Source organism: Numida meleagris, chromosome 3 (assembly GCF_002078875.1).
Source record: "Numida meleagris isolate 19003 breed g44 Domestic line chromosome 3, NumMel1.0, whole genome shotgun sequence".
NCBI classification, from domain to species: Eukaryota; Metazoa; Chordata; class Aves; order Galliformes; family Numididae; genus Numida; species Numida meleagris.
Genome location: NC_034411.1, coordinates 90,354,708 through 90,371,878, shown reverse-complemented (window position 1 = coordinate 90,371,878; position 17,171 = coordinate 90,354,708). Strand labels below are relative to the sequence as shown.

At 35.1% G+C, this 17,171-nt stretch overlaps 1 protein-coding gene across 4 annotated transcripts in view; it reads right to left on the bottom strand.

Annotated features, from left to right (window-relative positions):
* Positions 1–17,171, bottom strand: part of CSMD1 (CUB and Sushi multiple domains 1) — a 1,076,183-nt gene that overhangs the window by 337,620 nt on the left and 721,392 nt on the right. For all 4 annotated transcript variants that reach the window (XM_021390293.1, XM_021390292.1, XM_021390294.1 and 1 more), the window contains one exon: positions 1,467–1,554. In XM_021390293.1, coding sequence (XP_021245968.1) covers positions 1,467–1,554 — 88 coding nt within the window. The remainder of the gene's footprint in view (positions 1–1,466; positions 1,555–17,171) is intronic.

The following is a 17,171-nucleotide window of genomic DNA, read 5'->3' as shown; positions in this document are numbered from 1 at the left end:
AGGTTTCCTTACCCTCCCGACCTGCTGAAATCATTCTTGTGTCTATAGTTAATGGAGTGGGAATTCATCCCCAGTGCAAATTAATTTTGCATTAAACAGACTACGGGGTTACATCTTTATCTTTGCTTTTTTTCTCTCCACTTGTAACAGTGATCCTATACTGATTTCTATTCTTTCAATTAAGTACTTGATTTAGAAGAATTCAGAAGAGGTATGAGCTGTACCCTTTACATATTGAGGAGACCACTGAAGCAGAGGAGATAAAGTAATACATACTTGGTATAGATATTAAAACAAAATATTCTCCAAAATAACTGGATATATACAGGTTTTGCTCAGCTGAATATGCACAGACATCACAAAACATCTTGAGAAACAGTTGTATTTTAGTATCTCACTTTTACAACATAGTCTTCCACCAACTGATGTTTCCCTCCTCTACGCATCAAGCATTAGTTACTACCAAGATAAAACTTGCATATGTTTTATTAAAACAGGGAACCTGTGGAGAGGAAATAAACATTATATTTTTTAGCATAGTTTCCCTTGCAGAAACTGTATATGCCAATCTGAATCATAATACACAGAACTGGATAATGGTAAATATTTTTCTGTACAGCTTATTTCTCTCTAGCATATTTATTGTAAAACTTATTTCAATTCGTTGTTGTTTTTTTTTAAGAAACATTTAGCCAGGGTACAGTTGCTAGTGAAATTATGACTGCATACAACTGATTCTCTCTGTATTCTAGTTGTACATGACTTCTCAGTTTCATTTGAGGGTAAACAGAGAAAAATCCAGAGAAGAGTAGACTGAAATACATTTTTAAATGATTCTTCACCTGTCCATTATGCTCTTTCTTTGAAGAGCAATATGTTTGACTGACTTGTTTTCTGCAGTTAGAAAGACCTTGCAAAATTCTTTCTAATTCCTATAAAGTTCTTCTTTCCATTCCTTCTGAGTGATTTATAAATCTCTGCAGGAGCTAGAGGTTTTGCTGCCTTGCTTTAACCCTCTTTTTTTTTTTTTTTTCCCTCAAAAGGGAAAGAGAAACCTCCCACTTCCCCCTTCAGCAGTCCATTTGACTTCTTCTTCATTTTTAGATGAATACAACAACAAAAAAGAACAAACAAAAAAGTCTTGGACACACTATTTGCCATGTTTCTCAAGCCTTCAAATATTATAAATAGTGGGAAAATAATTCTCTCTGCTCACTCTTCTATGCTGTGCAGAGAGTGCTGCCATTTCATATATGGACAAGAATATCAGGATCCAAAATTTACTATTTAAAACAAACAACAACAAAAAAAGCAAAAAAAAAAAAACAAGATCTGCAATGGTCTGGAACTATTTTGACAATGACTCAATACATTTAAAAGTATGGAAACTATGCATATCTGTGGTTGCATCTTCTCTAGCTCAGAATACCTTCCTCTAGGTCATATATGAAACTAAATGTGCCTACCTGAAGTCAGAGCCCACTCTTTTCCCATTTTCAGGAATTCCAGGATCAGGACATGTATCAGATGCAACTGCATCCCCACCCTGTGTCACTGAAAAGTGAAGTAAAAAAAAAATTATTCATGCAGATTAAAAGATGACTCTTTGCTTTTCCCATATATTAACTTCTATGGCCATATACGTATTCCTATGTCCTTTCTTGGAACAATATCAATTTTGACTTAAAGAAGCCCCATATAATTGATTTATTGGCTGTATTTTTTACTTTCTTTGGTTATGATGAAAAAAACAACAACAATAATGCGTTTTACTTCTGAGGAATAATAAATGATTGATTTCCTGTAGTCAGTCATCTTTTTATGGATACCCTAATATCCACGGCCTCTCTCAGAGAGGAAAAAAAACATTTGTGAAGTCATTTTCTGAAATACTTGCAGCATACCACTGTGTGATTGCAGTCCAAAAAAATAAAGAAAGACTTAAAATCAACAAAAGCTAAGGTCCAAACTGTAACAAACAAATATTTTGATTATGACATAATTCATTTCAAAAATATACAGAAAACTCCAAAAAACAATGCATTTGTTACCAACTGAATATCCATACATGCAAATGAGGTTTTAAATCCTTTTGTGCTTTGAAGTACTTAAAAAAAAGAGAAGATGGTCTATACTCTTCCATTCCCTTTTTCTCCCACCAGGTTGTCAGACATTTCATTTAACATTAGGTACATAGTACTCTTAAAACTCAAAAAAAAACCCATCTTCTTAATTTGTAAAAGGTATTTAAGGAATACACAGAATTAAAAGTAATTAATCATAAAGAAAAAAGTATGCATATATGTGCGTATGCATTGCTACACACTCCTGTCTTTCTGTTACCCCCACAGAAGAATAGAGCTAGTAGAAATTTGAGGACTGCATTTTCATCGTAAAAGATTTTTGAGAAAGTGTAAGGACAGGGCAGAATGTTCTTCCTAAATAATATAAAAAACAGTTGGAATATTTTAGTTTCATAAAATAGACTGTACAAACTTGAATGGATTACAGATGAAAGGTGATGAGAGATTAGATGTAAAATCTGGCTGGTTCTCCTACACAGTGACGTACTTTCAAATTGAATACAATGGCAGAAAGAATAGTCTCAAGCATGTTATGTACTATTAAATGGTAATAAAATCTTCAGCAGCACCAGGGACCATTAATTTATATGAAATCCAAAGTTTTACAAGAGATTAAAAAATGCATTACAGTACTACAAAAATATAACTATGGTCAAAGCTGCAATAATTACCAAAATGCTTGACTTGACCTTCTACTTAGAGAAACTGAAACAATTGATGTTTTAACATTTAGTTATGTTGCTTTTTTATTTTGGCACATGTTTTAAAAGCAGAGAAAAGGAATCACCTCTTTCTCCACATTTTTTAACAACAGTAATTGTATTGTATATAGTCCCAGAAATCTTTCTTTATGCTAGGTGATGAAAGATTATGATAATCAAAAAATGAATTTTCAGAAACAATTAGAAACTTATTTTATATGAAAAAATGTTTCCTGATAAGTTAAAAAATGCATGAATAAAAATACAGTTCAGCTGGGAAAAAAACACCTATAAAGTTGCCATCTTGAAAGCACTCCAGACCAAGAGCCTAATCTTGGTAGTTCCCCTAATATAAGTTGGATTAATAGATTTTGTGTGTGTGTGTTAATAGGGTTGTCAAAACAAATTTCTCCTAGCTAGCAAACATGCATTTTAATCTAATAATTTAATTTTGTAGTTTCTCAGGAAGTGTCACTATTGAAATGCTGCTATAGTCAAAAAAAATCTTGCTAAATAAGCAGCCTACTTGAACAGTCATGTACTTTAAAATGAATAAATTTCCTACTTGCAATTCTTCCATTTTCCAGGAAAACAAACAACCACAACAAAACGCACAAGTATTTACAACTTCTTGGCACAGAAATATAGCTGTGTTAGTGGGAGTGTGGTTCAATTTTGAGTACAAAATCACCAAAAAATGAAAATAAGCCTTTGATACAGTTGTTGAAAGTATCAACTTCAGTAAACTTGAGCCTCATGATAACAGCTTTAACACAAGGTAAAGAACACTGCATTTCCTATAATGTTTTAAGTACAAAAGCACTGCAGTGTAGTGCAGATATATATACAAATTGCTGAAGTATTATGTTTTGGACACCAGGAAATGTTGACTGAAGCCTTATTCATAGCGCAGAGTTTTTGATCTCCCCAGATGGAAAATCATCTTTGCAAAATTTTTCTCTCAGCTACTGTTTTCCCCTGTCAGTACATTAGCACCTCAGTATCACACTACCAGTTGAACAGAGAAATACTTCTTGAAATGGAGCAGGTGTCATATGTCTGGAACTCAGCACATCTACCTAGAGGTCTGCAGTCCTTGCTAAATGTGGCCTAAGTTTTACCTTCTGCTTTCACCAGTGAACTGTCAAGTGCTTTTTAACAGATGGTGGTTGTATGACATGCTGTCATAACAAAATAAATCAAATTTCCTGTAAAACAAGCTTGTCTGTTTTTATCTTTCAATATGGGGGGAGGGGTGGAAGGAAAATATTTCACAAATTAATGAAATCATTAACTAATTTTAGAGTGTTAACTGGTGTTCAGAAACACCAGGGTCTTTAGTGCATACATAGGGTTATTTAAGTATAATTATACTTAAAACCCTTATCTGCCAGTATTTATTTTTTTTTATCATTCAGACATAAAGCAGATAAAAAGATGCTAAAGCCAATCCCAGTCAGTGTCAGAGACCCTTTTCTTCCTGGGTTCCAATCCTGTCTGATTTTCCCCCTTTCCACAGCTTTTGAGCATTATCCACTGCTACTGACATGTGGAAGAAAGTACCATCTTTCATTTGATTACCTCAGTTCCAGAATATATTTCATCACTGCAGTCTTTCTCTGAAACCCTCTAAAACATCTTCAATTTGTCCAGTCACATGCCCAGTCTTTCAGAGAATCATAGAATCATTAATGTTGGAAAATACCTCTAAGATCATCTAGTGCAACTGTCAACCCATCAGCACCATGCTCACTAAACTACGTCCCTCAGTGCAACATCTACATTTTTCTAGAAAACCTCCAGAGACAGTGGCTCCACCACTTCCCTGGGCAGCCTGTTCCAATGCCTGACCAGTCTTTCTCAGAAGAAATTACTCCTAATATCCAACCTGAACCCCCCGGTGCAACTTGAGGCCATTCCCTCTTGTCCTATCTCTAGTTACCTGTGAAAAGAGGCCAACTCGTACCTCACCACAAGCTCCTTTTAGGGAGGTTGTAGAGAGCTGTAAGGTCTCCCCTGAGCCTCCTCTTCTCCAGACTAAACAGTCACAGTTCCCTCAGCCAGTCCTTACAAGACGTGTGCTCCAGACCCCTCACCAGCTTTGTTGCCCTTCTCTGGACACACTTCAGGGCCTCAATGTCCTTCTTGCAGTGAGGGGCCTAAAACTGAACACAGTACTCGAGGTGTGGCCTCGCCAGTACTGAGTACAGAGGAATGATCACCCTCCTAGTTCTGTTGACTACAATATTTAATTTAAAGAAAAATGCTTCTGTCTGCCCTTGTTTGTAGCCTCTCAAAAGGATACTGTTGGATTTACATAGGGTTTTATAGTATTTCATATTTTTTGTATCTTTCTTCTGATTTCACAGAATCACAGGCTGAGGTTGGAAAGGACCTCTGGGTCTACCTGGTCCAACCCCTGCTCAAGCAGGGACACCCAAAGCAGGTACCCAGGACTACATCGAGACGGCTTTTGAAGATCTCCAAGGAAAAGACTCCCCAACCTCTGGGCAACCTGTTTAAGTGCTCTGTCACCCATACAGCACAGAAGCATGGCCAGTAAAGATGTGTGTTGAGACAGAACCTCCTGTGTTCTAGTTTGTGCCCACTGCCTCTTGTCCTGGTACTGGACACCACAAAAAAGACCATGACTCATTCTTTTTTTTCTGTGAAATCAGAAGAAAGATGCATTTAATGACAAAGAAATTTAGGGTACTGCATTGTTCTAAATTACATACCTAAGTATATTTTCTAACTCTCAATACCTGCCTCTCACTATATAGTCTTAATATGCTCTCAGTATAGCCTTTCTGTTGTAAAAACAAAGTTCAGGTGTGTATAATACTGTCAAATATGAACATAAGATATTGCTTTACATGGATAATTCTTCACTCTGTTACACACAGTTATTCAAGGAACCATTGGCTACAGAATATGGTGTGTGTTCTATGAGACTAACATCAGAAAAAGTATTTTAAGTGACAAATTTTAAATATAACAAGTTTGGGAGTCTTTCTGGTCATTTACACATTCTCCTACTGATATCAGCAACCCATAGGAATGTTCTGGATTTAGAAAAAACATAAAACATAGTACACAAAGTCAGGTACACACATTCCTTCAATAGTTTCTTTTGAACACTTTTCAAATTAAACCAAAAATTACTAGAATCACCTACAAGATGGCCTTGTCAAATAGTGCCTGGAGGTTAGAGAAAAGAAAAGACCCCAAAATGCACTGTGGAAAGATATAATAAGAAATGGCAGTTTTTCTAGCAGAGACTGACAAGGCAGTAAACTGAACAAGACTTTACAAAGAATGGGTACTTTATCTTTCTATTATGATGCAAATAAAAGCTGACATGTAAATAGCAGCCTCTTTCCAGCCAAGAAATCACCCATAAGTGCAATGACTCTGTGTCAATGAAACAAGATAAGAGCTGCACTAATTGAGATACATATTTATTATTCATAAGCTCATACATTTATTTACATTTTAATTTTTGAAAAGTTTGATTCATATCTAAAAAAAAAAATAAACAGTTCTAGATGTAATTTTGGTCATTAAAAACATACGCTTCAAAAGTGAACACAAAACATTTCCATTACTCTTTATCAAATGCCCTTGAAATTATTTGTGCGTAACACTGAAAAATGTGGTTAGTAGAAAAGACAAACATATATACTTAATGTTCTGGCATAACAATATATGGAGAAAAGGTATAGAAGATTATAACTGTATAAAATGGCTGAATACACTGGATGTTTTATTATTATCTAGACATTTAGAATTAATAGATGAAAATGAAGACTTTAGGATACAAAAGCTTCATTTTGCAAGTACAGTCACAGAGAGAATTAACTGAATGAAAGTTTCCACAATAAATTTTGCTATGCATGTTTGAAATTTTCAATTATCTCTCCGTTGAGGATAATTTCAAGCTTTCAAAGTTTTTTACTTAAGCAGATCAAAATGAATGAATGATTTTGGGTATATCATCAGAAGGTATTTTTTTTGTTGTTTGCAAATAAATTTACCAGGAGACTTCCAATGTGTTGCATTTATTAGCAGCACATAAGCATTAGCTATTTCAATACAGTTTCTTAATGCAAATAATAGAGCAGCAAGTAAGAGTCATAATTAAACTTGGTTATAACAATGTTTTTATATGCAACAAATAATCTCTATTTTATTTATTAAAAGAAAAGACAGTCATAAAAGGGAGCAACAATTTGTTTATGAACAAATCATAAAAATTCATTTTACTAATTTTGGTCTACATAATTTTGACTACTTAACAAACTGTTTGTTTTGTCTCTTTCATCTCTTGAACACTTCAGTGAATGAGGACCCAAAATGGATTTAACTTTTTCCTGGTTTTTTTGCAGAAAACATACATGAAAATTATTAAGTAGGTACACTAATAGTGGTGTACAAGGGCATTACTTATATGGTTATATAAATGAGATCAGAGCTTTGCTTATTAATAGATACTGCCTTATAATTAAATAAAATCATAGATGTTGTATAAAGTACAGAGTTGAATAAAAATAATACCTGAAACCAAGATACCATGACAAAAAAGATATATGTTTCAATTGGAGAAAGAAATATAAAGGGAGCTCCATAATTCTTTTTTCTGCACAAATTCATCCAATCTTCTAGAAGAGAGGATAATTACTGTTAGCAGTAACTGATGCTGCATAGGCTCTCTTGTAGGCTTTAAGTAAAGCTTTTATAAGAAACAGAATAACGCCAGTCCGTTAGAGACAGCAGCACTTGCATGAAACTTATTCTAATAAAGAACTGACAGATTAATGAAACCCAGAAAGACAAAAGAGAAGAAAAAAATAAGCAAGGAAGGACAGGCAATGAAAGTTTTGCAGTTCAACAGTTGTTTAACTACTTTCAAGAAACCACTTCAACCTCTTTCTGTAATTTACTTATGAATTGATTACAACATTCTGAGCAACCTGATCTAGCTGTATACATCCCTGTTCATTGAAAGGAGTTGGACTGGATGACCTTTAAAGGCCCTTTCCAACTCCACACAATTCTGTGATTTTTTGATTCTATGATTTACAATACTTGCGAACAGGAGACATACAATACTTGTGAACATTATGCTGACTGTCATGGTTTTGTGATTATCGGTTATTGGTATTCCACATCATAACATCATGTAGTGGATATACCTGGTTCTCAGAAGAGAAGGACTACCACAGTCCCCACGGTACTTTTCTCCTCTGTTACCATTTCCAGCCGGAGGGAAAAGATAAAAGCTCACAGTATAAAAACTTGCAGATCACGAGACCTCATCCCTTTTTCCGCCCGTCTCTCGTCTTGGCAGCACCTCGCTCTCCAGACGTCTTATCGTCGGTAGTAGAGTAAGGCCTACCTTGATTTTGGGACATTCTCTCTCTCTGTATTGGATTTATCAGCTTAAATTGTAATTATATTGTATTATAGTGTGTTGTTTTGCATTCCGATATTTTATTTAGAAAATTAGTTTGTTTCTCCTCAGATTGTTGCCGCTGTCCTTTGCTCTCAGGGCCATCTCCTTACCATTTTCCCCTTTTCCCTTTTCCCAGGGCGTGGACCCATGGATCCCCTGTCCCCTTCGTCACGGAACCGGGCCGAACGCCCGTAAACCGTTGACACTGACACAGCTGCATATGGTCAATCTGGGCAGTTATGCAAGGAGAAAAAAAAGTTATCCAAAAGTGAATCTGGGCCCAGAACACACATTCAGATGCTACTGCTGTTTCTTCAAAATGATTAAAAAGTCTTCCAAAGTGTTGTTCTATTCATTCTTCAGTCCATAGACAGATACTAGATTTCATTTTAAACTGCAGTTCTCCATTGTTTCCGACTATAAGAGTATTCTAGCTTGAAAAATTTGTCAGGAAAGTTTAACAATTCCTCTTGTTTTAAAAGTCAGATCAAACATATGTGTTTATGCAGCAGAAATTAGAAAAAAATATATCATTTTATACACTAAAGATAATAATTCCAGCTTTTTTGAATAAGCTCTAGCACTTTCAGATGCACATATCATCATCCCACTGGATTGCTGCTGTCAACACTTGCTTAAAATAAAGAATCTAGATAATTTAGTAATATATTCATGGCGCTCCTTTCTCCAGCTGCTACCTGTAATCATATATAAGCTGTAACTGAAACGGCTGCTAAGTCCTACTTACCTGTTATTCCTGAGTGAACATAAGGTCTGAGAATAAATTGCCCTTACATAAATCCAATAGTGGTTTTGTCCATAAATATGTAAATAAAAATCTTACTCTGTTTTGTTCTGTTTTGATTTCCCAAGGGAATTTGACTAATTCTCCCTTGAATCCTACTCTTTTCAGAAGCTGAAGTCAGAATTTATTCCAGCTTAATGAAGCAACTTAAGGCTGGCCAGGTGCAAGCACAGCTCTCAGTCTGTGAGCTTATTAGTACAGCTTTTCTGGAACTCATGAAGAGCCTGCTCACTCATTAAAAGAAAAAAAAAATATTTTATATTTATCCCTGGATCAATGGGAGAATCTAAACAAATGTATTTTCACATAGCTGAGAAATTCCACATTTGGGAACTGTGGGGGAAAAAAATCAAATATTTACCTTTTTAGCATAATTAAATATTTGGATTTTAGCCTAATTAAAATATTTTTTGAAGGGATGAAGTGATTTTAGTCTTAGCAATAACTTGTAAGTAAATTATATTTTACCTCTGAAATAGAACATACTGGGAACTGGAATTATATTTTATTTTCCACATTGTCATGGCAAAATTGCTATGAGTCACACAAAAGTTATAGCTCAGAACCAAGTGTGTCCACCATATATAACTTGGGAGTTGAGGCAGGGGGATAGTGTACATCTTTCACAGTATGCAAGCAGTTACTGAGATTCCACTTAGCTCATTTATTCTGAAACACAGAATCCTTTGCTAATTGCATGCATTTTTCACACATTGAAATTCATTGATTGAATTGATTTTCACACATTGAATTCATCAGAGCCAAGGAACAGACAACCAAGCTCACAAAAACCAGGCCGACTGTAGGTGCATAGTGTGCATCCAGCTGCCTTCAACTCATGGTCCACATGCAGCAAGCCACTATTGCCAGCAAGTACTGTTAACTCAAGTGCAATAAATCTCTGATGGCTCTAAATTGCTGAAATTTTCAGATGAGGAAAATTCATTCTCTAGTGATTCAATATAGTTCCACCACATCTAACGTACAAGTTAATATTTTGTTTGCTTTTAGTTAAGGAATTTTCATCAAAACCCATAGTAAGAGTAACAAGATTGCAGTATCTATCACTTATTTAGGCGTGCTAACTTTAGTTATCCATGCCTGAGAGCATCAAAACTCATTTTTATCTTTTAGTTTATGATTTATGGAAGATACCAATTTCAAAATATTGTCCCTTCATTAATCCTGATGGCTAAGTAATCTAAGTCACATTTTTATGTTGCTCAAAGTCATGTTGAGAAGCCAAGCAGAACCCTTTTCCAGATCACTGCATTATAACCATACTGTGCTGTATCTGTGGCTTACTTAGAGTAAAACTATTCAAGTCTTACCTACAGACATCAAGCCTAACAAGTTGTTACAACATTCAAGACTTTCACATAAAGATATTACAAACTCTTTTGTGATTAATTCCACATGATACTTCAGAATAAAGTATTATTTTTTATCTTGCTACAGGTGATAAAATTCTTGCACCATTTTCAAAATGTGGATTTGGCTGAAAAATACTTCTCTCCTGTCAATGAGAAAATACTTTACTTTATCAGAGTTATATAGCACTCAAAACACAAGGAAATGGAAAATCTTGACCTCAGTGAAGTCACTAGATAAAATGTCAGTAATAATGAGAAGGCATGATTTTATCTGATAGGCAAAGTATACAAATATTTTTATTTAAAAAATAAACATACTACCATTTATTTTGCATGCCACATAACATAAAGGAGAAGCATAAACTTGACATGAAAATGAAATTACCATTATACATCTTTCCTTTTCAAACCACACACCCAGCTGTAAGGCTTAAACACATAGATTAGAGCAGTTTTTTTTTTCCAGAGCCACTTCATTCAGAAATGTAAGAAATTTGGTAATTTACTTTGAAACAACAAAGCTGATGGAGAGTCAGTAGTAAAGAGCAATTTTATGGGATATCCAGGAGCATTCTTTTCAAAAGAAATAAACACAGCCTGCTGTTTTGACTTCAGTGTCTTAGAACTTGGGAAAATTCCATTTTTCACCAGTGTCAGGTTATAAAGTCACCTCACAAAGCTATTTACTTGTAAATATACTGCCACTTCATAACATACTTTATTGATTCACAAGACAGTCTTTCTCTTTTTCTTTAAAAATAGCTATAAAGCAACTTACTGAATGCTGCCATTTCATCAGTAATCCTGATGTTACTGTAAGTTATAATTTTAGATGTCAATCAGATTTAAGATGATTGTGTTTAAGAAATTCTTGTTTACTTTTTGTTTCATTAGTATGTAGTATAGCTATATATTTAATTTCTCTTACATACATATATATACAAATATATAATTTTTTTTTAATCAACGTGCCACCTGCTCCTTCAGTGTGATAACTGATATTAAATTTTTGGTTGTTTTTTTTCATAATAAAATGTTTAGCATTGTGTAACAAATTGTAAGAGGTTGGCATACTGCATTGATAATTTAAATTTTCCATATAGTCTTTTGGATTTTGCATTGAACTGTTATATATTGGTCCAGTATTCCAGGTTTGTAGAATTTAACCAAAACAATTTAACTTTGAGAAACATCTTAAAATTACAGAATAACTGCTAACTATTGGACAGTCTATGGGATAGAGTTGTTTATTTAGAATTAAGATAACATAATACAAAACAGTTCAATTCCTTGGCCTTTCTCCAACACTTCTGTGACCCTGAGCAAGCCACTTAGAACCACATATAAAGTAAAATGTAGGTAGTTTCCATGTTAGGAAACATGGAAGTTTGTGACCAAAATTAATCCTGAAGTTAAGCTGTTCTCTAAAGCTGGAAGCATTTAAGTTACATGATCAATGTCTATAAATATCTAAGTTGTGGGAGGGTAAATGGATGAGGCCAGACTCTTTTCGGCAGTGTGTGGCAATAGAACAAGGGGAAACGGCCACAAACTGAAGCATAGGAAGTTCCACACAAACGTGTATAAGAACTTTATATTAAGGGTGACGGAGCACTGGAACAGGCTGCCCAGAGAGGCTGAGGAGTCTCCTTCTCTGGAGATATTCAAGACCCGCCTGGATGCCTCCTGTGCAACCTGGTCTACAGAGCCTGCTTTGGCAGAGGGGTTGGACTCGATGATCTCTAGAGGTCCCTTCCAGCCCCTACAATTCTGTGATTCTGTGATTCACTTTCTGGCTTTAAGTTTCACCTATTTGATAGCTGTAGTTTTCTACTAGCCCTTGGGATTCTCTTAGGAGTCTTTTTGACAAGATTAAGCACTGTACTGTCTCTTCCGCTCTAAGTTAGAGTAAGCAGATGAGCTCAGAACACATCTAAGGTGTCACTGAATTTCTCACAAAATAACACACAGTCCAGCTGATAATGATTTTGTTTAGAGGTGCAGCTAAGCAGTTAAAGAAGTTTCCAAAAATAATAATGATAAAGTAGACTAGATTTGAAATACGTTGTCTAGCTTAGGTAATTAAAGTTAACATCTTAGGTCTTCTATATATTACTCAGGTCATAAGCCTACTGGTAGAGTCGTATGGTTAGTTCTCTCCCTTTCTCTCTTCCTGAATTTAAAGCGGTATATTTGTGTCAGGGGAAAAAAAAATGGCCATAGAATGAGTATAGTTGTGCAGTATGACATAGATAATCAAACAGTGAAAGACAGAAATTCCAAATATTGTGGTAAGCACTTGTTTTCAGACATAATGAAATGAGAATTCATAGATAGAAACTTTTCAGATCTGAGGTAAAAAATATTCTGATACCAAGAAATAAAAGATCAGAGAAGTTCTCCTAGTTGGTATATTGCAGTTTTAGTACAGAGGATAACAATGAAATGTATGTAATGTGTGGCCAAATATGCTTACTGGGGCAACAGGCGAGCGTTCTAGTGAGTGTCTTAAACTGCAGGATCATTAAAATTTGTCTTTCCACTGATTATGTTTATGGATGAAATAGAGCAAATCCAGTTCAAGATCAGTCCTTAGCTTTACCTCCTTCAGAAAAATAACAATATTAACATCATAAACAGGAAGAGAATGAATGTATTAATAACATTTATATTCTGGTTCAAGTGCAAAAAGAAAGAGATATGGCTTTCCAAAGTCACAACATTTCACAGAACAAAGCTGTTAATTTTGAAGGTGTGATTTCTGTGTTTACTTCTTCAACTAAATAGTTTGAGCAGCACATTTTTCAGTACAATATAAATTTTATTCAGTTATAAAGTAAATAATCTCATAAGTACATCAATATTAAATTTATTCAGATATATCTGCACTGGAAGTGCTTTAGATTGAAGTTCAGTGTTGACATATATTTATCTGGCAAGACTGTAAAGGATGCACATTGCTCCCAAGAAATCAACTACATCCCAGCTAAACTTTGCATTACTGAAGTTAAATACCTGTAAATTAAATCTGCAAGTAAGATGTATGTGGGTACAACAGAAGTAGAATTACAGTTTCCAAGAACTCGCAGCTGAAGATTTAACATGCATTCACAGCTTATGATTTCCCTAATGGTCATTTTGATCGTTTTAGTCCCCAAACAATTTTGTGTTTAAAGTAACATTTACATGGCTAAATCCAAAAGTAGATAATGACCATTTACTTTTATAAGCATCTAAAATTCAGGTAGATCTTTTCTTTTTTTTACACTGTTATAAACACACTCCAAAATACATCTGTTCACAATAGAGACTATTTCTTATGCTGATCTGCCCACATCTATCATAAGAAAGCAGTGACCTCTGCTTCCTTTTGGATATCCTGTTCCAGGATGAACATAAGAACTGTGAGTCTTTAGTACAATGAAGCACTTTCTGTCAACATAGTATAAAATGCGGTACCTCAGGGATTGGACTCATTACATGTATTTTTAATAGCAGTTACACTACTGTATGTACTTTCCAGGCTCCTACTCAGGCAAAATGATTATGATGTCTTTTGAATTTGGTCTTACGTGTGGAAGTGCAAGAACTAGAATAGTAGCAGCACATAATTTGTAGTGATGTTTTACACAGAGTAGCTCAGAGTATACTTGATGTATGACTATAATGCCTTGTGACCTAAATTTTCTGTGACTGTTGTAATTATGGATAGTGTTCCAAAAGAGAAAAACACCATATAATGGGTAAATGAACAATTTCAGAGCACATTTCCTCAAATATACATTCCCTTTTTTTTCTAATTCTGTAAATTCTCAGTTTCAAGTTGTAGAGAAATAAAGTAAAACCCATCAAAATAAGTGCTTTTCTTTTGTACATAATGATGTGCAGCTGTATGCAATATATCACACTCTGTTTATCTTTGAAACATACAGCACAAACATATAAAACACTATTTCAGTTTGGCTCTTTTCCCCTCTTCATTATGATTAGAAGGGTGCATGTCAGCTGCAACATCTTCTGCTTTGGCTTTTCCCTCCCACTTTTCTCAGTATTACAATATTAAATAATAAAAAATAGTAAAAAAGAACTAAGTAATTTATCACAATTTTCTATGGCATCTATGTGTCATATACACACTTCTATCCTGAATATATAACCTGAATCATTCTGGTGGCTCTGTTTATTCCGGTGAAATACCAAACTGATAATTCATAATTCTTATTCCTCCTACTTTCACAGAGTCCGTAACTTCTTCATGTCAACCTGTTAATTCCTAAGGAAAAGGGGCAAAGAGGTTATACTGGCTCCTCAAATATGTTCTGTTGCTCAAAGTGTAACTAAACTGAGACAAACTTTGAATAAGCAATGGTTTTGGTTCCAATACAAAAAGAGAAGAAAAACAAAAACTTCCTTTGGGGGTTTTACCTATTAATCCACCCTTTAAAAAATCACCACACCGCTACCTATTTAGAAGACTAAATCATCACAGAAAACTGAGATTTCGTTGATTAGACCATTTTTCCCAACTGAAGTGAAAGACAGGGCTGCTTGCATTCACAAGTGAAGGTATATTGTTAAAATAATCTGCTGTGTTTCATTATGTTATGAATCAATTCATACGAGGGCTGCTCTGAAAGTAATGTCTCTGACATTACTGTCTCTTTTATTATGTTGGCACATAATGTCTGAGGAGGATGTTCATGGTATGGTAGAAGAGGTTGAAACTTCCCATCAGTATTCTGTTACATTTTGTTGCCATGTAACAGATGGCAGCAGAAGGGAAGTCTGACAAAACGGCACCTGACACGGAAGTGCATATGAAGCAAAGGTGTGGAACTGAGTTCCTCCATGGGAAAAAGTTCCACCCACTGACACTCATAGATGCTTGCTGAACATTTATGGAGAACAAACAATGGGTGTGAGCGCAGTAAGGCAGTGGGTAATGCATTTCAACAGTAGTGACAACAACAGTGGGTCATTTCCACAGGTGCAAATTTTCATGAACGTTTGATTGAAAAATTGTGTTTTGTAGCTGAGAATTTACTTTATCAAATAGTGTTATCGTGTTCTTTTATCTGTTGTAGTTTCCATGGAAATAAAAAGGAGGCATTACTTTCAGAGCAACCTCTGTATACTCAGTCCTTGTTTGCAATATGAGGGTACCAGCAATTCAAACAGGAATTCAGGTAACTTCCGATAAATTTTAAATAGTCCTTCTTGAGAATCTCTGTTAGTCAGATTGTCTAGTCTTCCAATCTGATGTAAGAATGTCCTTTGTCTCTTTAAAATAGACCGAGATATATTTTATCAGTGTCCCATTTCTAGTGAATATCAGAACAGTTCAGCTTTATCTCTTTATAAAGCAGAGCTCATGGTAATTAATTGACAGAAATGATCAAATACAGTGCATGAACCTTTTGAAGCTAGCTCAGCATGAAACTGTACTCAAAAGTCATTATACTTTTCCCTAGATAACTTGAAATAGATATTCTGTAATCCTGTTGCCACTCCCATAGTTTCTTAAAAATGAAAATTTCATTTTGAGATCAGTCTAGAGATGAATGCTTGCCCCTTTTTCTGAGGCTGACAAGTCTCATTTCACCCATGACAGCCTCCAGCTGTTAAAATAGAAATATGAATCGAATGTGGACTACTGATGTGAAAAGCCAATTCCATCGCTTTGACAAAAGAAACAAGTAAGATCTAGTTAGGCTGTGATTGTAGCAATCATATCATATTACTGTGTTAGAATTTTTAGGTCAGTGGCCCCCACATTGATAAGCAAAAATACCTGACATGAAGCTATGCCTGCTGACATGTGTGTAAATAAAAATGTCAGCCAGGCACTAATTAAACTGAGCCATATGAAACAACATACTTCAATATTCCAGATCTCTATGACAATTTCATTTCTGAACTGAAATGCAGTTACTTATCAGAGAAATTTTATGCCCTGCATGTTCTTATTGACTTTGTACAAAAGATGAATTGTATTCTGCCAGAAATATTCACCATCAGATTTGTCCCTGGAATATAAGGAACCACTATAACTAGTTTTGGCGCATCACACCATGATTGTTCTGTACGGTCTTTATGGACTTCTGCCAATAGGTGAAAGCAGAAAACAATTCACAAGTTTATTTAACCTCGGTAGAGGATCAAATAACCACAATTGATTGCAATACTTTTCCTAAATTGCCCTCCTCTTTTCCAAATAGTAGGCTTTTGATCGTGTTATTTTTATTCTTTTTCTTCCTGCAGAAAAATGAAGGTTTGTGCTTTGTGATATATCCCACACACTCTGATGCCTTGAAAACCTGGAGTGGTGGGTGACCAGCAGAAGAGCAGCTGCAAAAACAGAGCAGCAGAAATTCACATCACCTTGTATCTACGTTCAGATTATATCTGGAGATTTCCAAGGATCCCTTGAAAGGAAATTTCCGCTGTCTTTTTCTTGCAGTAGTATAGCCAGATCCCGTATTTTACCTCAAAATGGACTGGACTGTCCTACCCCCAGGTCCAGTTTTCTGTTCAACGTGAAATGCTGAGTAAGTTTGTTGTTTTAAGGATATACCAGTCAAGGGGAAAACTCTCCTGCGCAATATAAAAATGTGAGATTTTACCATGTAAAACCAGTGCATGGATATCAGTCATGGTAAAACTGAAAACTAAGCACAGCATGAATAAATTAAACATTCCATGTTCTGAATGTATGATTTAAGAATTAGACTGTGTGTCCATGGCACAGTGCTG